The sequence below is a fragment of the Quercus robur genome, chromosome 12, assembly GCF_932294415.1.
Source record: "Quercus robur chromosome 12, dhQueRobu3.1, whole genome shotgun sequence".
Classification (NCBI taxonomy): domain Eukaryota; kingdom Viridiplantae; phylum Streptophyta; class Magnoliopsida; order Fagales; family Fagaceae; genus Quercus; species Quercus robur.
This window is the reverse complement of record NC_065545.1, coordinates 12,196,308-12,222,946: the sequence shown is the minus strand read 5'-3', so window position 1 is coordinate 12,222,946 and position 26,639 is coordinate 12,196,308. Positions and strand designations below refer to the sequence as shown.

The following is a 26,639-nucleotide window of genomic DNA, read 5'->3' as shown; positions in this document are numbered from 1 at the left end:
ACTTACACTTTTTTAAGTTGGATTACCCACTGCTCACTACGTATATATTCCTGAGTTGAGCCAGAGAATTACAAGTTCTAATATATGATTATGACTTACCTTTTTCTTTCGGATATGTATATATATATATATATATATATATAATAAGTCAATGATATTGCCCACCGTTTTTCATTGACCATATGCTGTAGATGCCTAAACCAAAATTTACAGCCCACAAGTGACCAATTGCTTTTGATCTCTTGAATCCTGCCACACAATTGTCATGAGTTCTGACTTCTGACACATATACGACTATTTGGCCAAAAGAGTAATAGCGGAAGATCAAAGGAGAATTTTTGCGCTATAAAAAGGTCTGCGTCTAAACTCCGAAGCTCAGTATATAACTATATATGCGAAAGAAAAGGAATACGATACTTTGGTACTTTTTGGCTTTAGCTATTAGCAGTAGCACCCAACACTAATATTTTATTTATTTTTTATTTTTTATAATCACCCAACACTAATATTAATACCCTCCGGTCTCCGCATAGTTTATTTTTCAACTACTCTGTCTTAAATCTTCACTCTTAAACCCTGGTCTTTTTCTGCCGTCATAGTCACTCACAAAAATGTTGACTTCAAAATCCCTAATAAACCACTATTCACCTCCCTTGTTCTCTTCTAAAACCCCAAACACCAAAACCCGCATCACCGCCTACCCATTTTCCCACTCTCCAAAACCACGCTCTCTCTCCATCATAAACTCCGCCAATGAATCAAACTCACTCTCGCCCAAACCGGGTCAGTTCCGCGTCGACGTTCTCTCTGAATCGCTACCCTTCATCCAGAAATTCCGGGGCAAGACCATCGTCGTCAAGTACGGCGGCGCCGCCATGAAATCCCAAGCTCTCCAAGCCTCCGTCGTCAACGACCTCGTCCTCCTCGCCTGCGTTGGCCTCCGCCCCGTCCTCGTCCACGGCGGCGGCCCCGAGATCAACCTCTGGCTCAAACGCCTCAACATCGAGGCCGTCTTCCGTGACGGCCTCCGCGTCACCGACTCTCAAACCATGGAGATCGTCTCCATGGTCTTAGTAGGTAAAGTCAACAAACATTTAGTCTCTTTGATCAACAAAGCCGGCGCCATTGCTGTCGGCCTCTCTGGAATGGATGGGCAGCTTCTCACGGCTCGGCCGAGTTCCAATTCCGCGCAATTGGGGTTCGTCGGCGAGGTCGCCCGGGTCGACCCTACCGTTCTGAGGCCGCATATCGAGAATGGGCATATTCCGGTAGTGACGTCAGTGGCTGCCGACGAGTCGGGGCAGCCTTATAATATAAATGCAGACACGGTGGCGGGGGAGTTGGCGGCGGCATTGGGGGCGGAGAAGCTGATTTTGTTGACTGACGTGCCGGGGATTTTGGAGGACCGAGAGGATCCAAGTAGTTTGGTAAAGGAGATTAATATTAGGGAGGTGAAGAAGATGATTGAGAATGGGAAGGTGGGTGGTGGGATGATTCCTAAGGTGAATTGTTGTGTGAGGACGCTTGCACAAGGGTGTAAGACGGCGAGTATTATCGATGGGAGGCTGCCCCATTCTTTGCTTTTGGAGATTCTCACTGATGAAGGAGCTGGAACCATGATTACTGGTTGAGGGTAACACAAACTTGCATCTGATTTTTATGTAACTTCTTGTTGTAATGGAGTTCTTGAAGTTGAATATCATGCTTTTGTTCTTGTCTTTATTACAATTCAAGCTAATTGCAATGATAAAGGCATAGCAAAAGCACAAGTGAAATTAAGCGCATGGTACCATATCATTCTACCTTATGTATTTGTTATACTAAAGTAGATGCACGGAAGACACATGAATGGTGAAAAATACCTCAAACATAGATACTTTAGAATGGTTGTGAGGCAAGGTTAGAGCTACAGACCAAATCCACTAATTTATAAGCACTGCGTGGGTTTCTTGTCTCTTTTTCACTGCAAACCCCAAGGCCATAATAAATAGAAGACAAAAATGCATATGTTGGATGGATAGTCAAGTTGAATCTCCGTTCTCCTAACTAAAACCTTGTACAAGACAACCACCTTTCAGCTATTTAGATAAACAGAGTTCATGGAAACGAGACAAGAATACAAGTTCTGTTTCCAAGATACAATATAGTGAGAATAAATTTCCATGACACTTTTAGAAGACGTTAGTGTTTCAAAATTTCGTCTGCATACAAAATTCATGGAAAAACATTTTAGCCTGTGCACTCACTTGAATGTTAGGTTTCACATTTCGAAAAATCATTTTAGCTGTCACTGGCCTCTTCTGCAGTAGTACCTGGGGAAGAACTTTCATCTCTTGATATCTCTTTGTTAGTATTTTCTGGTACGTTTTCATCATCTGAATCTTCTGAATCAGGTACCACAACAGAGTTAAGGGCAGAATTGTGAGTGGGTCTTTGTCTCAACCTATTCTTTGCACCCAAGCTTTTAGTTTTCACTACAGTATTCTCATCTGCTTCATAATTTCCTAGGTCACTACCATCATTAATATCATCATCCTTGCCACGATAATCAGCATCCTCATTCCCACAATAATCAGCATCCTCATCCCCGCAATAATCAGCATCCTCATTTTCATTATCAGAATTAAACTCTTGAAGCCTGTCAGTTTCAGCGTCATTATCCATGGAGTCACTTTTTTTACCAGAACTATCCTTTGAGTCTGTATCCTTTTCTTGGCCCCCATTAGAGTCGATGCCATTGCTTTCATGTTGACTAGCCTTCCTTTCAGCGGTAGTTTTCCCCTTTCTGAAACAGGAATTGAAGTCACAATCACAAAAAGCAATTCCTTCAGATAATATGAAATGCGCAAGCTGAATTAGCAGAAAATGGTTCTATTAATAAACATGTTAAATTTAAGATAGCATATTATATGAAGCAGAAGAGGTAATGGAGCATGACAAAAAGTAGCAATAGCATATTACATCAAGCGTAATATAAGTGCTACATTATCTAACACTATAAAAGATAACAATCTTCGATTTGGGGGAAGTCATCTTCCTCTACGGGAAATGGCTTTTTATTTTTTCCTCCCCTTCCTTTCGTGGAGGAAAGCAATCCAAGATGCAAGGGAAAGCAAAATAAAGCAGATTACCATCCCAATTAAATGATTTCGTGTTAATGTGATGTCTTGGAGAAGCATGCATATACCTTTACCTATATTCTGCTTTGTCTTTGCATAACAAAGATGACTTCCACATAAACATTTCCCTAAATAATAAAGTGAAAGGTGAATTTATCCATGGGCAGAACAATATCAGTCACATTTATGTACATCAGTCAGCCCAATTCAATGAGCAATGCAGTCACAACAGACATGATAACTACCATAAGCAGGTTGTCCAGCAGACAGTAAAATATTCAGAATATGTTTTCCGACAATATACTTTTGGGAAGTTATGAAAAAAGTAGTTACTTAAATGTCAGTTAATATAGATAGTATCTGTTTTCAACATATTATCCAATTTCTCGTGCACATATGGAAGGGATTGTGGAAACTTCACTGCAATCTTAGAATGATCATATTTAACCTTTAAGAAAATCTAGCAACCTTCCTTTCATAAAAAAATTAACTAAAACATCCCAGTTGCTTGCTGATTACAAAATATTTTTTGAACCAAAAGAATAGTGTTGCTAAAACTACCTCATTACGTCAAACTCGATCCATGAGCAATGGAGATAGCATAGTAAATTAATCTATAAAGATAAAAGCAGTAAGTTTGCATCTCTCTTACTTTGTTAGTTGAATGGCCTCATCAATGGCCCGGTCATATTCATCTGCACGTTATTTCCAAAATTGAAAGCAGTTTGTTAACATAAAAGAAGTTTAATTTAAAAAAGAAGAGTTAAACAGTGCACATTTGAAAATATATATATCAAGGACAGAACATGGTGAGGAACACTGATATAATTTTATGATTCAGTACCTACATGGATTAAGTTCCAAGGATAGATTTCACTTATTTCTTGGACTTAATGATCTCAAGAAGAAAGTGATATAACAGAGATAATATATTATTGAGGCAAAAAGAGAACATCTCTAAGATGGTGGCAAACTGATGTAGCAACACTTCAATAAAAGGGTCAAGCAAGTTACCTGTTGGATTTAAAGTAGGCAGCCATATGTCTATGAAAATTCCTAATTGAGAGTGAATCTTTTTTAATCTCTCTACAGTGACTCATAGGAAGCCACTTTATTAAAGCTGAGTTTCAAAACAAAGAATTCATGCTACCTTTATTCAAGAGGTTTCTTTGATAGGTAATTTAAGGTCAACAGATTATCTGGTACTGACATAAATGAAGCAAGGAACAAAGTTATCGGACTCAGCTCAGTTGACATAAAACAATATTCAAGGATGGTTCAAGTTTACTAAAACCAATTATGGAGTAATGACCAATTACCACCTCCAGCCTCACCAAAATATATAAAGGATGGCACAAGCATACTTTCAGAATAAACTCAATGCCATTGGTGATATATCAATATTTGAAGATATCTAACACAAATTGTTTTAGGTTAAGAGAGCAAATTCTTTAAACACATATGTTTCAAAGCTAACCCTAATACTTACCTAAATTCATAGATTTTTTTTTGATAAGTAATGAAAGTCTAATAATCACCGGTGGTGTCATTGAGTAGCAGTACATTAATCTCTCGAATTACAATGCTCTAATAAATTAGAACAGTGAAAAGAGTTAAAAGCAGAACTCCAACCCAGAAAAAAGTGAAGAAGAAGAGATTAAATTAATGCACAAAATCAGCCAAATTATTTCACCAGCCATTTGGTCCAAATAAAAATTTTGTTCATGATGTTGTACCTTCACTATATATGGTCCAGTTTACAGGAGGCCTTAAACATTTTACACAAAGTTCCTGTTATTAAATGCAATTGAATTTGCACAAAATAACTGATAATAACCAGGTTTATAAGTTGGTTAGGAGATTTATTCACCGAAAAAATAGTTTGTGAGGTTCCCTCTGGATCTATGCTACACGACCAGATAATACAAGCTACAAATACAAACTTTACAACGTACCGAATGTGTAGCTGATAGGCCTACGAGTGCGACAAGTGCGAGTAATTCCAGCCCCATAAGGATTTGCAAAACTATTCAGGAGCAATGCTTTCCGTTGCTTTTGTTTCAGTGCCCTTTCTTTGTTCTTTAACAACCAAAGATAATATTATTTCTAATCAATATGAACAATGAATCACTACAGAAGCTTAAAACTGTTAAAATAAACTTTACCTTTTGAAGCTTCTCAAGAATAGGAATGGCATCAGTTTCAATTGTCTTACAAACGTCAACTTCTGCTACAACATTGCTACCTGAGAGTTCATCCTGCCATTGCCAGAAATAGACATTGAACTAGAGTTCCTAGTCCAGAACAAACAAGAAAATTCAACCTTACCACAACTTTGCGAAATTCCTCAAGATTGGTTGCAAGAGTTTCCCATTGAAAGTTGATAGCTGATGGGGTTAAACATCCTTTACCCTTAGAGTTTCTCTTTGATGGATATATATTCAGTTCCCTATACAATCTATATCCAATAGTTTTGTTTCCATCATACCTAGCATGAACATAATAAGAATCATCAACAGTGATCATGCTACTAATTGATAACATTCATAACACATTCAAGACTTACCAATAGGAAGTCCCATTTCCATCTCCTCCTATCTTATCTTTGCGGAAAGAAGATACTTCATTTCCTTGTTTTAAAGCATCATTTATATAAGAAACTGTATCATCTTGCTGTGAACAAAAGGAATGGGTTATAAAACTGCCTCCAACATATTATTAGTTTGAACATCTCTCTAAGGAGAGAGAAACATTCATATACAAACAAAACAAGCAGTTAAAAGGATCTCTAGGTAGAAAGCATGCCAAACAATCCTAAATAATTAAAAAAGAAATTACATAAGGAGGAAAAGCCAGGATATATTACGTGAGCCCGGAGTTCACAAAGTGCCTTCAAAATGAGTAAACGATTAGTTGAATCAAGCTGTTTGTATCTGGGTATTATCTCCTCTCTGTAAAAGAAACAGCACTACGACCTCAGTTAACGTGATATCAAATAAATAAAAAATGGTCAAATTAAAAACAAGTAATACATGACTAATACCCTTTAGCTGCCACCAATGGAGTCTCCCCTTCAGCTACCTGCAGTAAAAGGCAAATTAATGTCAAAATTGTAAAATCTTCCTATTTATAAATGGGTAAAAAGAGTACACAACAAGGTCAGATTGCCTAAACAACTTACCCACGGCCACCAAGTATCAAGTTTCTTACAAAGTTCAGCCACCCAAGCATCAGAACCGTTCAATTTTTTACTTACAGGTGGTATTCCCTGGAAAAAATTCAGGTCATATACACAACAATAAAGGGAAGGACAATTTATAGAACTCTTGAAAAATAATTGAGAAGCTTGTAAGCTTGCAATAGAATTTGAGAACTTGAAAGCAAAACCACTCTATTTTGGGTTTTCAAAACATTTGAGCTCATTTTGCTACTGCTTATCATTTTTATATATTTAGAAGTAAAATCTTCAAGGCTAGAACTGAAAATAAACCTATAAGGAATTTCATAAATTATCCGTCCCATTTTTTTAACTTTTTCCTATAACTATTAAAAAGAAAATAAGAAAAATTAAACAACAAATACCATTGAGAAAAATACTGTACTCAATCTGACAACATCAATATAAGGCACCATATTTAGCAACCAGAACATATGAAAGTTTGTATGTAGTCCAATAGCATCAAAAAAGTAAAACTTGAATGCACACATAATCAAGCTTCTGAAACCTTGTCTTTGTATCTGGAATCCAATAGATCATACACAGTAATATAATGGAGCTTCATTACACACAAAGCACAGTGCAAACTACACTACCCACAAAAAGAAAAAGAAACAAAGATATAATGTACAAGCTACTACCTTGTCTATCAGGATATCCAATAACACAAATACTTACTACATCCCAATAAAGAAAGTATCAACAAATAACTGCCGTCTCCATCATTCACCAACTATGCAATTAACCACGTTACATAATGTTCTAAGATGTGCAAGAATCATCAGAAAATAGAACATCTAATAGATATTTTAAGGCATTGGCTGTATCAGTTCCTGCCAATACCTTACTAAGGAATCGCCTTAATACAACTATAACTTTCAACTTCCGCAAATTTCCTGATCACACCAACTCTTTACACACACACAAAAGGGGACATGGTTTGTGTTCTGTTCCACACAGTGCAAGCCACACCGGACACACGTCCTGATTTAGGACGCATATAAGGCGTGGCTTGAGTCCGCTTCATCTTATGAAATTGACAGAGAAATGGGCAACATCAAACAAACAAACAATGAAAAGGTTCATTTACTCTAGCAGTAAGCAATACTAGAGATGCCAACAATTTCAACTACACATAGATACATGATTTTTTTTCTAGCAGTGAAACTGAAGAAATGGATAACACGCACAAACATTGTGAGAATAAATATAGATACGAGTAAAAACCTTCAAAAGCGCAATGTGAAGCTGAGCGAGCGAACTGTTTGGCTTAATCAAACCCATCTCAATCTCTTCCGCCGAGAGCTTCAAACCACTCCCAATCACAGGCTCAAAAACCTACCAAAATATCAACAAACAAACAAGAATCACTAAAACAAAGTCCTGATTACATAACCATGACCACATTATCAAACTAAAATATATCTCTCTCTCTCTCTCAAAATCAGAAACGAAGATGATCTTACGCCGAGGAAGTTGAGAACGGAGGCTAGTTCCCAACGTCCACGTAGCTTCGCAACCTCCGATTCCAAATGAGACTCGTCCAGAACCACCATTGGCTCCTCTGCGCTTCCTTCTTTCACCACCACTGGCCGCTTTTCTTCCACGGCGACCTCGCTCGCCGCCGCGGCCCGGGTCCGGCGACCGCTGTTCATGGTTTCTTATGAGAGAGAAAACAAAAAAGTTTTAGAGAGAGACTGGAAGATTGAGAGAGAGAGCGTTGGAGGAGTTGTGTGTGAGTGTGTATGGTTTTGGGGTTTTCCCGCCTAAATCATTTTTACCACGGGTCAGAGATCGTGGTTAAGTTTGGGTTAGCTTTACATAGTTCTTTCTAGGGTTAAATTAATTTCAGAAGCCGGCTTTTTCCTTTTCCGCTTTTATTATTCCTGAACTACTTGTTGCGTTTTCTTCCCTCTGTACTTCAGGCTCTCTATCAACCGCACCGTTTTGAAGTTTCTCCAATCTCCCACACACAATACCATTTCGTCAAAAAATATCATTTTTATCCGTTAACCTGTTTTCCAAAACAAGTAACCCAAGTAGAGACACTATGGATTTTGGACCATGGAAAATGGGCTTTTTGAATCACGTTAGGTTCGAAAATGGGCTTTTCAAAAATTATTTATAAAGGCCTAAAGTTTATACTACTGATTTCATATTAGGTTAACTGTTTTTAATTTTGGTAATTAAAATCTCTAATTTATGAAATCGTTTCTGTAAGGACCAGATTTGAGTCCCTAACCTAAACGATTGATGGGTCTAGGCCCAAAAAGCCTAAAACAATGAATTTATAGAGAGTGAGTTGGAAAACTGAATTAAAATGAATTGGATAACAAACAAAGTGAACTCAATTGACAAGAACAAGAAAGTAGATTGGATTGATTTACAGAAAGTCGTTCTCGGCAATGTCTGAGGAAGTCAATTCTTATATGTTTCTCACAAGTTTGTTTACAAAATTGGTTCCTAATTGCTACAGTGTTTCTCTCTTGATTTCTCGATCTCCTATTCATGAAGAGTCTCTTCTATTATATAATTCTCTTTCAACAATCTTGGCCCTTTACTTATTGATCATCCAAACCACCACTTAAGTGCTTGTCCCATCAGACACCCTTTTAGTCTCTCTGTGCATTAGGGTAGCCAATGCAACACTGTTCAGGGGTTTTCTCCACATTAATGCAGCTAGAAAGTTAGCTACAGAGCATTCAATGCGGTGGTAGCAGCTTTCCCCTTAGATATTTTAGGGCACCTCCCTGTCCTGTGTTCCCATAGTGCTTATCCGTATCAACATAGTGTTCCTGAGATGTTCTCCCGGATGGCAAACCACCTTTACGGACCTCAACCTTGGTTAGCCGAGTAGGCTCTCATCCTCGGCACAATCCCCTGGGAATTTATGATCAAAATTGACTTATCTGTTTGTTAACATGGGCTATTTTGACAACGTTTCCCTCCTTGGACACCTTCAATCCTAGGCTTGGGTCTTAGGTCCATTATATATATATATATATATATATAAATAATGAGCTTCGGGGCCCAATGCCCCTATAATAGCCCCTCGAGATTCTTTTTTCTGGATCCTTGGGAAGAAATGAGGATTTCGACGTCACTGTAGTTGCCCTGTGCTCTTTACATCCCACCTCTACCAGTGAAGATGCCTTTTTAATTGCTCAAGGCACACTCCTGGCGCTTTGGCATTCAAGATGCACCTTCATTAAATTCTTACTGCTTCCTGTTCCCCATGTTCTACGGCATGATGCAAATCCAACGGCTAATGTTTTTGTTGGGTACCGAACAAGAATTTTCCCACTCCTAGCTTCCTCCTTGATATAAATACCTCTCAAATCAACTTCTCATCTCACTTTAGCATTCATTCCATTCTAGCGCACATACCTTGAACCTGCACACTTTTCCAACTCACCTGATCCTTTACAAATACCAAAGGCCTATCTAAGGACACCTTTATTCTTTCTGTAAGTCTTCTTGAACTTTTACTCTTTATTTTTCTATACACTCTTCTTCTCTTTGCATTATTTCCTCCTTGTCTCCACTTTATTTTCTCAATCCTCTTAGTTTCTCCCTACCTTTCAAAAAATGAGTAGATTTAAGAGTTTGGTAGACTCCGAGGAGGGAATGGAGAATTTTAGGGCCCAGTATAGGATCCCTCCTGGAGTAGGTATGAGGTATTGTAAGGAAGGGCAGTGGTTTAAAGAGAGGCAGGAGGGAGAAGTGGTAATCCCAATGATCGTTTTCATAGAGGGAAAATCCCCATGGGTATTATCACTAGAGACTATCTTAGGGCTCATAGGCTAGCTCCTACCCAATATGCACCAAACATGTTTAGGATTTTGGAGAGTATAGATGCTTTTAATGAGAAAATGGGCCTAAGGCTTACTCACCACGATGTTAACTGGGTTTATAATCTCTACCACCTAATGGGGCAAGGGTATTACCTAAAGGCTAGGTACGCTGAAGTTAGACTAATCTAATGCCTCCACGACTCAAATAAAGGTTTGAAAATGGACTTTTTGATCTTCTCAAGGGAGTGGCATGATGGCCTCCCCGGCCCGACGAAAGAGGGGAAACCAGGTGGGGCTTTAAGTCCAGGCTTCTTATTTTGGAATCATTTTCTTTCTTATATATATTTTTTTTGTATCAATATAGGAATTTTCTTTTGATTCGCTCTTCTCTTTTTTTTTTTTTTTTTTGCTAACAATGTTTTTTTGTCCTTTTTGATGGGTTTGTAGATCCGAACGCTGTTGTACCAAACTTTAATCTGGTAAATCGATCAAGCCTAGACCAGATTTCAAAGGTCGAGGTATTCGTCCATAGCGACGGCTAGCTTCGTGTAGCACATCTGATCCTTGGCTACAATCCTATCTCTAAAGCCTTCTAGGCGCCTAAGTGTGTCATCAAGGCAAAGGACCCCCGTCTACATCGGGTCAACGTAGCAGCTCCAGGCTTCCTCATCACTGGTCCCGTCACAAAGGGTGTCCAAGGTACTATTCACATACTTGAAGGCATACCAAAAGTGGGAGCCTCCTTTTCTCGTCCAATCATTAAGGAAGAGAAAGAAGAAAAAGAAGAAGAAGAAAGAATAGTCGAAGTGTCCGATTTCAAGGACGATTTCAACGTCTTCAATCAGTCTCTGTCTCCAGAAGCTCCTGTCGGTGACCTCGGCGATCCTATCCCTGTACAAACAAGTCACGTTCAAGAAGAGGCTGTCATCTCAGCAGACATGGGAATCCAAAGAAAACAAAGGACTGGCTTGTTAGAGGTGATGGAGTCCTCGACTAGGGGCCACGCACCAAAGAAACCCTCTCAGGCCAAACTTCCTCCCCTTCCCCTAACTCAGCCTGCTGACCACAAACGAAAAAGGGATCAGAGGGGGCAGGATGTAGTGGAAAGGGGGAAGGGCCCATAGAATAAAGAAACTGTGCCTCCCAAGGGAGCCAAACAGCCTAGGGTGACTCAAACCCAGGCAGACAAGAGAGGCGAGTCCTCGGTGGTAGTCCTTGCCTAGACCTTGACCATGATTCTAGATGGGGCCCCTCTCTCGGCTAACACCTCGATAAGAAATTTCCAATTGAGGAGGCCAATTAAAAATCCATTGGACTAACTAGAAATTTTAGAAATAATTGGGGGGGGGGGGGTCGGTTCTAATTTTTTGGGAGGACTATATCCTATTACTAGTATAGTTGTAGGAGAAAAAAAAAAATTTTGGGGGGGCCATGAATGTAGCTCCGCCCTTGTCCTAGGGTTCAGGAGAGTTAATGGATCTAGGTCCAAGTTTGCCGTCTTGTTATCTAGTAAGACCTACCATAGCTTACAGTTTACACAACTTAACAATACAATAATAACTTAACATTTAGTAACACAGCTAAATGTTTATCGCGTAAGTCAATATAAAACACAATTTTAACACTGACAAAAAAGAAGAAGGAAAAAATGATCACACCAAAATGTTTAATAACACAATAATATTAGTCTCTTTTTTTTTTTTTTTTGGTTGAGAAAGACGATAATATTAGTCTTTTTTGAAAGACATGATAATATTAGTCTTAGTTTGTTAAAATGACAATTTAATAATACAAACCAAATATTTCAAATTTAATATGAACCATGTCTCTCGTGAGGGTTAATTTAATAAAAAATAGATACAACATTTAGTACAGACTATAATGATTAATAAAAGTAAGTAGAATTAAATGGAAGAATTAAGAGAACTCATTTATTAATTAAGGAATAAAATGCATCATTTGAAACATTAAGCAAATACATTCAACGTGTAAGCTTGTATATTTATGTTGAAATCTCATTTAAAAACAAAAATTTGAAAAAATATGTAGTTTTTGCCTTAAGGAAGAAATAATTATTTTAAAGGAAAAATAAAAAATGAGTATTTTTTAATTAGGGAAATTTAATGGATATTTTTAGAAAATTTTGATAAAAAAAGGAAATTTTTTTTGTTTTGACAGTTTTTATATATTTCCAATGGAATTGGTATTAAATTTTATCTAAAATGACCTATTGGCAAAGAGAAATGTTATAGATCTCCAAAAAAATAATTTAAGTTGTAAATTTAAATTAGAACCAATAATTTAATTTAATTTGTTTTGAGGGATTTTTTTTTAGGGTTTTGAAGGGTTGTGTACCGATTCTCATTAGCAAAGATCTAACGGATCCTTTTTAAATTGGAAGAAAAAGGAGAAACGATATCGTTTTAAGTCCAACGTGAACTCCACTGTCGCTTTCCGAATTTTTCTTTAACTCCTTCCGCGAAAACCAAACTGGCACGATTAGCATATAGGAGTTACAGGACAACTAAACACTCATCTTTCAGACACAACGGACATTCCTCCATGCTCAACCAATTTCCAAAACTCATTTCGTTTTCAGTTCTGATCTCCCAAATCAAATCAAATCAAATCCAATCCAAAAGCTCCCTTCTCTCTCTCTCATTCAAGAAACTTCCACCTTCTAAAACCCAAAAACAACACAACTCTCTCTCAAAACTCAAAACTCAAATCCCTAAACTCAACACTCTCAATCTCCATAGCCTATAGCAATGGACAAAGAGATCGAGATCCTCACTCGCCTCGTCGCGAACCACCTCCACCTAGCTCAGTTCGAGCCACTCCGAGCAGTTATCCTCGCTCTCCGATCCCGGAACCCGGACCTCGCTCTCGCCGTCCTCCAAACAATCGTGGCTCGATCGGGCCGTTTCCAGAACATTCTATGGTCAGACTCGTGTCCATCTCCGCCTCTCCTCACCTACATGTCCACTCTCGAACTCTTGCAGCAATTCGACGACAACAGCAATGCCTCGTCGGCATGGAGCTTCGATCCCGAAACGCTCCGGCTACGCGCCGAGTTCTTGTTACTAGTTCAGCACCTGATCGACCGGGTTTCGGAGGGCATGCGGAACAATTTCGATATCCAAAGCTTGGAGAAAGATGTGTTGAACGGGAGCGAGGGTTACGACGAACGAGCGGAGGTTTTGGAGAGGGAAAAGTGCGAGGAATTGAGAGATGTGAATGGCGGATTCGATGAGTGTGTGAGGGTTTTGGATAGGGTTTTAGAATTGGGGGTTAAGAGGTTGAAGCCGGATGCTGAGGTTGATGTTGATGGTAATGGCAATGATATTGATATGAGTTCAGTTGAGGAAAGCGAATTGGTGTGTTTGAAGAGAGTGATATTGGATTACGCGGATGTTTTCGATGCATTGTGTTGGAATATACAGCGGCAAGTTAGGGGTTGGGAAGGTTTTGATTCTGGTTTAGCTGAAACAGCGCGGTCCGAGGAGGAGGGGGAGGATCTGAGGGTTTTGGGGTTGATTCAAAGGAGTGTTCAGTTAGCTCACTTGGATGCTATTAAGGAATGCTTGAAGGAGGGTAATGTAGATGGAGCGGTTCCTCGAATTCGTTTTCTTCACACTGATTATGGTGTGGAAGAGGATGAGTATCGGTATGTATAGTGTTTGGCTTTACATCCCTTTTGATGCAATTTAAGACTGTGATTACAGTGTTTTCTGTATTTTTCCCCAATTTTTTCATCCAATGGGAAACTTCAACTCTCTTAGATATAATTTTCAGTTTCCTTTATACTATTTACATCATAATGGAGCTTGTGGGTGATTGGAGTTCATTCTTGGGGACATGAAATTGCCCGATCATGAACTTCAATCTGCTTTGCATTTGGTTGGAAGCTGGAATTATTGTTTGTTGTGAAGTATGACATTATGAACTCTGGTGAAATATGAAAGTATCTCATGATTTTTCTTGTTCTTGCTAATGTTGTGAGCACTAAGTTATACCTTTTAAGGTGATATTTTTGCTGCTCTCTTAAGTACCTATTTCTTTTGTTACAGTTCAGAATGTAGCTTATGATTGTATTTCATTTGTAATGTTTATTTTTTGGGGGATTAGGTAATAAACATAGATTAAAAAAGTGCAAAAAGGTTGCACCACTGTAGTACACTAGAGGTTGACGTGAAAAATACAACTATACTAATGCCTAAAGTTTAGCAACTCTACGAAATCCAACATAGAAGAAAAAGAAAAACAACTTGTCGCGGCTATCCATTCATATAATGTTCTAACAAAAGCTCTATGTATAGAACTACACTCTGTCCTTCCAATGTTCAATAATTCTGTTCATGCCAAATACACCACAAAAGACCCAATGGCACAATGTTCTTATTTATAGCATTTTTGTGTTTCCTCAATCAATCTCTCAAATAAGCCAACAAATGTACCATAAAGTAGGACCACGTTGGTTTGGTTTATAGACTTGCTTAAGAGAAAGGGATTTTGATTTTAACATGGTTCTATGTTTGTCACGTGCTTACACACACATGCACATCCTTGGTTACTTTTCATCGATAAAATGGGAAAGGATGCTACTCTTTTACAGGGAATGTATGCAAGAGTAAAACCACTTATTTAAAAAAGAAATTACAAGAGTAAAACCCAAAAGCAAAAGTAAAGAAAAACAATTAATTTCTAACGTTCAACATTTGTAGAATATCAAGGAAACTTGCCAATGATGCCAACTAATGTGGCCAATAAGTTGGAGAAACTTCGGAGGGATTTCCTGTGGGGAGGCATTGGTGACACTAAGAAATTCCTTTTGGCGGATTGAAGAGCGGTTTGCTCCCCTGTTAAAGGGGACCTTAGTGTCTTCATAGCTAGCTGGCTCATCATGGGTGAAGGATGGCGTTGGAATCATCGGTATATCTGTCCTTTCTAGGATTGGGAGTTATAAGATGTTGATACTTTTCTTGGGGTACTATATGATAATTGCCTACCTCGTTTGGTCAAGACCAAGCATTGTGGTTGCCATCGAAGAATGGAATGTTTGAGTGAGATCATAGTATAATGCTTTTAGGGGTCCTACAGGAGTCTCTTTCCTATGGAAGATCATCTGGATGGCTAACATTCCAGAAAAGAGAAAGGTGGCATTTTTTGTGTGGACTGCAGCCCCTGGGAGAATTCAAATAGTGGATAACCTTCGGAAGCATCACATTTTAATTTTTGATTGGTGTTGTGTGTGTAGTGGGGAATCTATAGATCATTTGCTCTTCCATTGCTCTATGGCATCTGGTATATGATCCTTTTATCTTTACTTTGGTTGGGCATTGCTTGGGTGATGCTCAAATATTTGATTTAACTTTTGTAATGCTGTCAAGATCGGTTTTAGCGCCTTAGAGGAGCCAAGGTGTGGCGAGCCTTGCCCTTGTGCATCATGTGGAATCAATGGCTTGAAAGAAACAGACGGGTCTTTGATGGCATCAAAGTTCCTGCCCATATCATCAATGAGCATATTTTGCGGACATTGTTTGATTGGATACATGCTCCAGGCTGCAACCCTTCATGTCTTTTGTTGATTTTATTGACACTCTTTCATTTTGAGTTGTATTCTTTGAATTCAGCTAGTACACATCCTTTGTGTCTTTCCCTTTTCCTTTTCTAATACAATTATTACTTATCAAGAAAAGGAAACTTGCCAACGAGCTCTAGCTCAAATGGCACCTCCTCTTTGTGTAAGAGTAAGGTGGAGGGTAAGGTCTTGGCTTCAAGACCCACCGCGTACATGTGTAACTTACTAATTAAAAAAAAAGAAGAAGAAAAAGAAAATCCAGGAAACTTGTTTAAGATAGTGGATACATGGCCTTAGTCCACTCATGGAGAGGCCTTAGGAATAGATGCTTCAATCTCTCTACCATTGCCTCTCTTCCCTACCTACACAAATTATCTGTTGTAAGGATATTTCCCATCACCTTTGTCCATTCAAAAAAGCTCCTCTTGGCAAAGCTTTAACTCTCCATATGATTCTTCAAGGTTATTACCCCCTTCCCCAATTTCAAAACTCTATGATAAAGTTTTTACTTAAAAACCTGGCTTGTTGATGGAAGCCAAAATTAAGAATCCAAATCATCCTAGTTAATTTAATCCGAACAATGTAAAGATCCTCTAAAATGAAGTGAAAGAGGGTTCCAATGAATGCCACCATTTGTCTAGTCTAAGTAATTTGCCACCTTTATGTCTGTATCCCTAATGTTACAAAATTTGAGAAGGAAAGTGTCTCCTCACCAATCACCATTCTAGAATTGGATGTAGATCCATGCCAGCCTTGAACTGAGTAAACCTCAAAAATTGGGCCTGCCCATTCCCAACTTGCTTCCATAGACTCATTCCATATGACGTTAATGGTTTGATACACATCTTGTGTATGGGAACCATTTCCTTTGTTGAATAAAAATATTTTACTTATATATATAAAAAAACCCACTCCATATGGTCCTCTAACAATATCTGAACACCATCCACCCCAAGACATTTGTAATCCATTTACTTTTGTAAAGATTACCCTCTCTTGTATATACCTCCATAGCCATTTCCTAAGTGGTGTTTGGTTGAAAGCCAGTATCTTCCTAATCCCAAGCCACCTAATGAAATGGGGTTGCAAATCACATTCCAATTTACTTGATGGCTTGGGATTGCGAATCTAAAAATCATTTATTGGTACATAACCTGACAGAGGTAAATCCATTACTTCAATTCAGTTCTTTTTTTATAGTCTGACTAATCAACCACCTGAACCTTGAATTGCCTTGTCTTATGACTCATCAAATAGATTATTTTTTTGAAAGAATTGTTCAAGAAACAAGTGATTCCTTTTCTCGCTACTAGTTGATCCCAGACATATTCCTCTCGTTCCATTAACCAATCTTATTCTTGAATCTTGTAACACCTCTCTCATGCCTTGCCATGGAAAGTTATTTTGGAGCTTTTTCATTCTATTCTCTGCACCAACTGGCAATGGAAAGAAGAAAGACAATAAGTTGGGAGGGTAGACAACATAATTTTTATAAGAGTAATCCTTTGACAAGTGCATTTTCATGCTATTAATGTTTCATGAGCTTTGGTGATCTTGATATGACTGCTCATTTTATTTTGAAATTAAGTCCTTGAGAATTGTTTTGTTTGTTCTATCTTGTAGTATGGAAAAGAGACCTTTGTTGACATCAGTCTTTAATATTTTTGCTTATTTCTCAATAAGATCCATGTCTAGTTTTTTGTTTTCTTGTCCTATCTCTTGAGAAACTTGTCTATATGTTTTGCTTCTCTTCTAGATATTTATTTGCATTTTCCTTTCTTGTACCTCACAGCATGGTTTTGCAAGATCTAATCAGAAGTGTTTCATCAAGAAAGGGTATTTTTGGAGACTCATGGCAAGCCATGCGAGAAAAATTTCTAGGGATCTATGGAGAAGCTCTCTCATCAAATTGCAGAGATCTTGTTCAAATGATTCAGGTAATAACTTTGCCCTTTTCTTGTAAGGAGTCTGATTGGTAGCTTCTTGGCCAGCTATGGCTGGCATGATATCAACATTAATTTTCTCTCAAGCAGATGAGTGAATCTGGTATTCTGGTAAGAGTATATGGTGAGTCAATCCCCTAATCCTGGGTAACTTGGTATTATCTGGCTGGTTTTCATTTTTTTTGCCTAGTGCACCTCAGGTCAAAGTGAACTTAAGTTAGAATTCATGTGAACTGGTTTAGCAGTAAGTAGCTCACTTTGTTGAAGTCCCAGAATGTCCCCTTGGCTCATATGTGTATGATTCTGTTGTTATTTTGATGTTTGAAGCTAAAGATTTACATTGTAATGTACATTCAAAATAGATTGTCTTTAGACATTGTTAGTAGTGCCGAAAGTTGTCTCTAAGCACATTCTCTTGGATAAAGTTGAAAGATGATGAGTTTGAACATTATCCATTAATGGCTAATACATATTGTCAATTTTCTTCCTTGAAGATGTATTTGACTTGACTTGCTGCAGGTGATTCAAGATGAGTTTCTTTCTGAAGAGATTGAGACGTATAAAGCTCTTGATGACAGCCAGATTCCACCTCCTCTTGAGTGCTTTCAAAGATATCTTGCAGAGTTGAAATCTGATACAAATATACATGAGAAGACTTCATCGTTGAATGTGGCAGTCAGTTCTTGCATGAGAGATATGTACCATTACGCTCGTGTTTCTAATTTACATGTACTTGAATGTGTCATGGATAGTGCCCTATCTGCTGTGAAGAGGGAGCAGCTTCAAGAAGCTAGCAATGTATGTGTCCAGTTTTATCTTTAAATTGAATATGTGAGTATGAAATCGATGGTTTGCGTTATTGAAATTTAATTTCCAATGCTGAATTGATGGTAGCTGTACTCTTACAGTCCTTATTGGTCTGGTTATGTGGCAGGTTCTTATGTTATTTCCTCGACTTCAGCCCTTGGTGGCTTCCATGGGTTGGGATTTATTGTCCGGTAAAACAACAGCACGGAGGAGTTTAATGCAACAGCTGTGGACAAGTAAGTCTCAGGTACTTCGGCTGGAAGAATCTTCACTCTATGGTAATCAATCAGATGAGGTAATGACTTTTCCTAAAACTTTTATGGGTACAAATCTTTTTGATACAAGATGATCACATACATAAAAGATCAGCAGAAATATATAATTTGTTTTTTGATCTTGGCAGATATCTTGTGTGGAACATCTTTGTGATAATTTGTGTTATCAGCTTGATGTTGCCTCTTTTGTTGCCTGTGTCAATTCTGGTCGATCATGGAATTCAAAATTCTCATTGTTGTTATCGGGAAAAGAACAAATAGCATTAGCAGAGGAAGTTGCCCAGTCAGACTTTTTTGTTGAGAACTTTGTGTTGGAAAGACTCTCTGTACAAAGTCCGCTTCGGGTAAGAATGTATGTACTTAATTGACTTAGAAATGCTAGGCAATATTATCTACCTATCTGAACTGGATGTTCACTTGTACTGAATATACACATTAGAGTATGTTGGGAATTTTAGAGGTAGAGGACAGTTAGATGATTAAAGCGGGGGAGGGAGAAGAGGAGAGGAGAGGGAATAGTTATCAAATTCATTTTATAAAAAAGTTATAAAATATATTTGTTTGGATGTTTTAAAAAATAAAATGGGAGAGAGAGGAGAAGATATATCTTGCTTTGTCTTGTTACAAGGGGGAAGAGGAGAGCATAAAATATTATATAAGTTTTACAATACAGTGAGACAAGTGATTTAGGTTTGTTTAGACATTATTGAAATTTTGATAAATTGTTAATGGTAAAAAGGGAAGTTCAGAAAAATTCATTAAGCAATGTATCATCTCCCACCAAATTCCCCTATTTGAGAAAGCTTTTTAAAAAAGTGAATTTGAGAAAGAAGGTATCCCTCCAAATCCTCTAAAATATTCCCCTATATGTATTATTTCTTCTTCTTATATTATTATTGTTGTTGTAATTTTTGAAGTATTAAGTTGTGACACAGCATCTTTTCTGTAGGTATTGTTTGATGTTGTTCCGGGCATAAAATTCCAGGAAGCTATTGAATTGATCAGCATGCAACCAATTGCTTCTCCCACAGATGCTTGGAAGAGGTGTATATGCAAAATTTCTTCTGAATTGGTTATATTGATACTTTAAATTAAGATTTAAAAAAAAATAAATAGTAAGTAATGTAATTCTATTAAAAATCAAATATACTTTATGTTCACGATGATGAACACAAAGTGTCATAAAAGTACAAAAGTCTCAAAAGGAAAATCTAAGAGAAACTTGAAATTCTAAAAGAGAAGAATAATGTGTGAAACCCCAAATCCAGGACCAATTGAAAAGAGTACGAAAGTTTTTAACTGATCCAAGCAGCTGTGTCTTCAAACGTACATCTGTTCCACTCCTTCCATACAAGCCACATCAAACATGCTGGCACCATGTGCCAAATATCCAAACCATGTTTACCAAACCAATTTCTCCAGCTAAATAACAAAGAAGCAACATTCCCTGACATAACCTATTGTAACCCAAACATCTGAAACACATCACCCCACAAAGCATAAGCACTGTCACAATGAATTAAAAGGTGATCCACCATTGCTCTATTGTTGCGGTTTCTACAACACCAATTAACCAATGACAAACCCCTCTTTGTAAGGTTATCCAAAGTAAGAATCTTTCCCAAAGCTGCTTTAAATTAAGAATTTGAACTTTTATGACATGATTAAAAAAAAAAGATCAGCAAATGGGAAGCACAACTAGTTCTCATATGATAACACACTAAAAGAATTGTTTACCATTCTCGATATTCATCAATGTCTATATATATTTGTCACTGATACCTAGATATGCACCTGATATTTTCAAGCCATTTAAAAAAAAATTGATTTTCCTTAATTGCTTCCAATATGCTGATATTTTTCTTTTCTTTTCTTTTATATTTTTTTTTGGGGTGGGGGTGGTAGAAAGCAAGATGTTGAACTCATGCACATGCGTTATGCTCTGGAATCAGTTGTTCTTGCATTAGCAGCAATGGAAAGGTGTACGGGTGATGAAAGAGAAAGTCATCATCAGTTGGCATTATGCCATTTGAAAGACCTGCAGAACCATTTGGAAGCTATTAATAATATTGCACGCAAGGTCAGTTGCTCATCTTTATGAACCTTTTGCACTGTGATTTCCTTTTTGTGTTCTTAAGGCTGTTGTTATCTTCATACACTCTTGCGTGGCCATTTCAATATGCAAATTTCAAACAAGCACCTGTGGGTTGTTCTTGGTTGAAAATGTAGCATTTTGTTGGTTTTGCATAGTATTTTCAATTCTTTGAAAAACCTAAGTATAATAATAATTGATTTATCACATATAATACTAACTTCACCATGAGCTGTTTTATATCACATCTTGGTATCATTATCAGCCAAGAACAGCTCATGGTGAAGTTAGTATTATATGTGATAAATCAATTATTATTATACTTAGGTGAAGTTAGTATCTTGCTAATTGAACCCATGCATATTGCTAGTGGACCCAATATGCGTGGGTTCAATTATTATTATTATTATTATACTTATGCGTGGGTTCAAACTTCAAAGATCATATGTTTATCTGGTCTCACTAGCAAGAATTTGACCTTTGGACCCACACATATTGGAGCCTACACCAGATAAACAAGGAAGCAATCATAAATTCCTCCCCAATGCCACTTATGTTACTCTAAATTAGTTGTAAAATGTCGATATTGTAGTAATTGGTTCCACAAATTCATAAGATTACCATAATACTCAAACAAGGGTTCCCCAGATTGTTTAGTGGTGGAAATCTTTTCATATAGCTCTAAAACCTAAGATACTTTTTTTTTTTATAAGTAACGTAAGAATATTATTAATAATAGAAAAAGTGCCAAGCCGAGTACATTGAGGATGTACTATGGGAGCACAAATCAGGAAACAAAAGTACAACGATTAAGAAAAATAGGAAAAGAAGAACAAGAAAAATGAGAAAAGACCACACTCCATTCAAAGAGAGTGTGCAAGAAAAAAGACTTAATTTCTAGTAAAGAACGTTCACAACCCTCAAAGTTTCTAGCACTCCTTTCACGCCAAATGCACCAAATCAAGCAATGAGGCACTAATCTCCAAACATCAATGTGACGATGTCGCGCAAACTTTCCTTGCCAAGCCTTAAACAACTCAAGAACAGTATGAGGCATAACCCATTGAATACCAAACACTATAAACCAAAGACCACTACTCCCAAGCTATGGAGCAATGAAGTAGAAGATGATCCACCGACTCCCCACATCTCTTACACATATAGCACCAGTCAAGCACTATCACATGTCTTTTACGAAGGTAGTCTGTTGTTAAGATCTTACCTAAGGAAGCCATTCTTGGAGGAACCTTCGATTGCCATATTATTCTCCATGGGAAGGAAACAATAGTAGGAGGGTAGAAGGAGCTATAATATCCTCTAACCTCAAAATCTCTATTCCTTGCAGGCTTCCAACAAACCTTATCTGGGCCAAACAGGGCACTGTCGAAGAATAGACCAACCCCATAAACCGATCATAGGCTTCTTCTTTCCAATCTTGTGGTGGACGACAAAATTGCACATTCCAGTGAAATCTCCCAACAGACCAACCCATAACTTCAGCCACCGAGGAATCCTTTGACCTACTAAGACGATAAATCTCCGGAAAGGCCTCTTGGAAAGTACCATCCCCGCACCACACATGCTTCCAAAATTTTACTCTAGTACCATCCCCCACATCATATACAAGGAGTTTAGAGAAGTTCAACCAGCCACTTCTAATGTATCTCCACAGGCTGACCCCAATAAGGACTTGTCACCTTTTTTGTACACCACCGATCCCAAATATTCCCATATTTTGCCTCTATAACCCTTCTCCATAAAGTATCAGTCTCCATGCCATACCTCCACAACCATTTTCCTAGCAAGGCAGAATTAAAGCTTCCCAAACGTCTTATACCCAACCCCCCAACTTGCAAAAGCTTACAAACCTTGGCCCAATTAACTAAATGAATTTTAGGTTCACCACCAGTCCCATTCCACAGAAAATCTCTCTGTAATTTCTCCATACGTTTTGCCACCTTACCCGGTAAAGGAAGAAGGGAAAGGAAATATGTAGGTAAAGATGAGAGTGAGCTTTTAATGAGTGTCACCTTAACCCCCTTTAGATAAATACATTCTCTTCCAGCCTGCTAATCTCCTCTTCATTCTCTCTTGGATAGGATTCCAAACAGATAAATCCTTAAACTTAGCACCTAATGGAAGGCCCAAATATTTCAAGGGTAGAGAAGACTGCCCACACCCCAACAGACCCACCAAAGCCTCCAAATTGTGCACCCCACCAACAGGTACCAACTCAGATTTCCCCAAATTAATATGAAGCCCTGACACCTTCTCAAATCTAGCAAGAATCGCCCTCAAATTAGCAATCTGAGAAGGTTTAGCATCCCAAAAAATCAGTGTCATTTGCAAATAAAAGGTGAGACACCATCACTGATGGACTAGTCGTACTACCTGCAGAAAAGCCTGAGAATTGCCCAGCGGAGACAGCCACATTCAATATACGACTTAATGCCTCCATCACAATATCAAACAACAATGGAGATAATGGGTCCCCTTGCCGAAGCCCCCTAGAACTTCCAAAGAAATCAGATGGACTACCATTGATCAGAATGGAAAACTTTACAGTTGAAATGCAATACCTTATCCATTTTCTCCATTTCTCTGAGAAACCACAATGTTGAAGCTTGTACATTAAAAAATCCCAACTTACATGATCATACGCCTTTTCCACATCCAATTTACACAACACACCTGGAACTCCTGACTTCAATCTACTATCAATACATTTAGAAACAATCAAGACGGAATCCAAAATTTGTTTGCCCTTCACAAGGCCATTTTGTGAATCTGAAATATGCCCATGCACCACCCTATGAAGCCGATTAACCAACACCTTAGAAATAATCTTATAAATCCCACCAACTAAGCTAATAGGTTGAAAGTCCTTTACCTCCACAGCATCCACTTTCTTGGGAATAAGGGCAAGGAACGAAGCATTAAGACTCTTCTCAAACACTGCCTGAGTATGAAAATTGTGGAATACAACCATAATTTTTGTTTTCAAAACACACCAGCAAGACTGGAAGAATGCCATAGAAAAGCCATCCGGGCTAGGCACCTTATCACCATTAAAATCATTGATTACCCCAAACACCTCTTCCTCCTCAAAAGGCCTATCTAGCCAACTTGCATCTTCCACCGAGATGCTAGAAAAGTCCACATCATCTAAGACAGGTCTATGAGCCACGTCCTCAAAATAAAGCTGCCTATAGAACTGAGAGATACAATCTGCTATAGCTGCTAGGACCGAAGACAACTCCCCATCCACCATAAGCCTATCAATAGAATTAACCGTCCTGTGAGAGTTAGCTATACGGTGGAAAAATTTAGTATTCTTGTCTCCTTCCCTAACACAGAGAACTCTAGATTTCTTCCTCCCAACATATTTCTTCCAACAGAGTAGCTTTTTTTAACTCATCACGAATTCTTCCCACTTCTACCGTTTCCTCCACTGATAAACCCCGACTATCCTCCATATTCTCTAGAACACTCAGGTCCTTCCACAATTTTTTAATCCGATCTTCAACATGATAAAACACCTCCACATTCCATCTTTTCAAATAATTTTTTAAGAGCTTTAATTTATTGGCTAGAACAAAACTTGGTGCACCATGAAAATGATAGGATTCCCACCAAGATTGAACCCTATCCACAAAACCCTCATCCTTAAGCCACATATTCTCAAATTTAAATGGCCTACTCCCTCTCTAAAAGATCCACCCTCAAGGACAATTGGAAAATGATCCGAGCACAACCTAGACAGTCGTCTTTGAGAAACTGTAGGAAACTTATCCTCCCAATCTGCAGAAAACAAGAATCTGTCTAGCCTAGCCTTCGAAGCAACTTCTCGAGAATTTAACCAAGTAAAAGTATCCCCTTGCAATGGCAGATCAATGAGACCCTGTTTCGAAATAAAATTGGAAAACTCCCGCATAGTAGCAGTGAAAGAATTAGACCCCAATCGTTCGGAAGGGAACCTATCCACATTAAAGTCACCACGCACACACCATGGAACACACCACCAACTATTCAAGCCACAGAGTTCTTCTCATAAAAACCTCCTGTCATGGTGTAAATTAGGATCATAAACACCAGTAAACGCCCAAACAAATTGATCTGACACACTTGTAAACTTACAAGAAACGGAAAATCTCCCTACTGCTTCCTCCATTTTATTCACGACCTGAGTGTCCCACATCACTAACACCCCTCTAGAAGCTCCACAAGAACCTAAGTAAGACCAGTCAACATGTTGGCTACCCCACAAGCTACGAAGTACTGCTCTATTAATCAGCCCCATTTTGGTTTCTTGAAGACAAACCACATTTGGCCCCCATTTCCTAATCAAATTTCTATACCTAAGCCTTTTATCCTGCTCATTCAACCCTCTAACGTTCCAAGAAATAATCTTCACACTCAATTATAAGGCACAATAGCCCGCTCAATACTTGCACTCCTTGCTTTATTTGGATCATGCTCAACATTCAAAGATGACAACAAATTTTTCAACTCCCGCTGACCTTTCTGGCTTGATTTGACCAACTTCGTCTGATCACCCACCACAAGTTTCTGTTTATAACTTTTTTTGGCCTTTATAGCTAATAACAATCTTGTAACTTGCTCCTCAAAACCATCCAACGAAGTGCCCATAGATTTCTTGAAAGCCTTTATCCTATTGGTTACCTATTGTGATAGTTGACTATTATCCACACTCTCCTTACACCCAATCTCCTTCACATGATTAGACACTAACTCCAAAGGACCTTTAGTGGCCAAAGGTACCACAACTAAAAGCTCATCACTTCTCTGACAAGACCTCAACCTTTCATCAAATTCCCACATCTCATTCTTTGACCCAGGAACCACAGACGAAGACTCTACTAGTCCCTCACCCTCATCTACCCAACTAACCCTCTGCCCTTCATTAGTAATAGAAGCATTACTTGGTACACACTCTCCCTCCAATCTTAAGCAGACCAACATACAATCTAGAGATCGATACAGTGACAGTGGAAGCACTAATTGCCTTCCATCACGCAATTGTAGTATCCAGTCTTTGGAATTACCCCAAGACTTATCCAAATCTCCGACCAATTCCCTAATAGTTGGGCCAGGTAGATGAGCTCCCTCAAAATCAAAATCATTATTTGTAGTTGTCAATCCTTCTGAACCCACAAAATTCTCATCCCCATCATCCGATGCCACTTGCGAAGTCAAAGACACCAGCGTCGACACTATCGAGTTAGTAAAGTTCATTACCGTTTCCGAAATTGTGGCCGAGGACACCACCGGCACCAACCTCGACCCACTTGGAGCACTGATCACCAATAGTGGTTCGTGGGAGGCTTGGGCCACCACCGTTGGTCCTGTCGGCGTAGTGGGTGGCTGAGCAAGTCGAGCCGGGTTGTGCTGACCACTCTTACCTGCCACTTCTGTCGCTGCTAAGGAAGAGATCGTGTCCAAGGTTACCTTCGGCGACATCGCAAGCTGCTCTGATGTCGTAGGTGAGAACATTGAGCTCTCAAGTTCCTTCGTGGTAGTGAGTTCACTCCTACCTGAACTCGGAATAGAGATACCATTCTAGTAGGAAGGCTCTAGAGCATTTGGTCCACTAAAGGAACTCTCGCTAGCCTTAAAGTTAAGTGGGCTTGACAGACCTAGGCCCAAAATGGGTTTTATTTATTTATTTCCCAATAGAGCTTGGGCTTTCTGCCTGGATGGGCCCAGTCCCACTATTGTATTATGGGCATTATTACTTGCTACCCATTTGCCAGCTTGCCTACCACCCTTAACACCATCCCAAGATACGCG

General features: G+C 38.5%; 3 protein-coding genes across 7 annotated transcripts in view; 2 read left to right on the top strand and 1 right to left on the bottom strand.

Moving 5' to 3' along the window:
- Window positions 1-406: 406 nt before the first annotated feature.
- LOC126708839 (acetylglutamate kinase, chloroplastic-like) lies at window positions 407-1,722 on the top strand. The gene has a single exon (XM_050408805.1). The coding sequence runs from the start codon at window positions 612-614 to the stop codon at window positions 1,629-1,631; it is 1,020 nt and encodes a 339-aa protein (XP_050264762.1). The 5' UTR covers window positions 407-611; the 3' UTR covers window positions 1,632-1,722.
- Window positions 1,723-1,984: 262 nt separating this feature from the next.
- LOC126708838 (DDT domain-containing protein DDR4) lies at window positions 1,985-8,277 on the bottom strand. Its single transcript, XM_050408804.1, has 11 exons — window positions 7,803-8,277; window positions 7,564-7,674; window positions 6,301-6,387; window positions 6,163-6,200; window positions 5,986-6,070; window positions 5,686-5,792; window positions 5,448-5,607; window positions 5,285-5,377; window positions 5,075-5,198; window positions 3,772-3,814; window positions 1,985-2,785 (listed from the first exon to the last, which is right to left on the bottom strand). Exons 1-11 carry the CDS (start codon window positions 7,989-7,991, stop codon window positions 2,281-2,283), a joined length of 1,542 nt encoding a protein of 513 aa, XP_050264761.1. The 5' UTR covers window positions 7,992-8,277; the 3' UTR covers window positions 1,985-2,280.
- A 4,345-nt stretch (window positions 8,278-12,622) lies between these two features.
- The window catches only part of LOC126708789 (uncharacterized), a 48,334-nt gene continuing 34,317 nt past the window's right edge, over window positions 12,623-26,639 (top strand). For 2 of the 5 annotated variants that reach the window (XM_050408727.1, XM_050408726.1), the window contains exons 1-7: window positions 12,623-13,797; window positions 17,504-17,648; window positions 18,174-18,452; window positions 18,589-18,756; window positions 18,865-19,080; window positions 19,686-19,780; window positions 20,642-20,816. In XM_050408727.1, the coding sequence (XP_050264684.1) occupies window positions 12,899-13,797; window positions 17,504-17,648; window positions 18,174-18,452; window positions 18,589-18,756; window positions 18,865-19,080; window positions 19,686-19,780; window positions 20,642-20,816 (1,977 nt within the window). In that variant the 5' untranslated portion in view covers window positions 12,623-12,898. Of the gene's footprint in view, window positions 13,798-17,503; window positions 17,649-18,173; window positions 18,453-18,588; window positions 18,757-18,864; window positions 19,089-19,685; window positions 19,781-20,641; window positions 20,817-26,639 lie in introns of those variants that run through there. The other 3 variants (XM_050408725.1, XM_050408724.1, XM_050408728.1) reach the window with 2 other exon arrangements.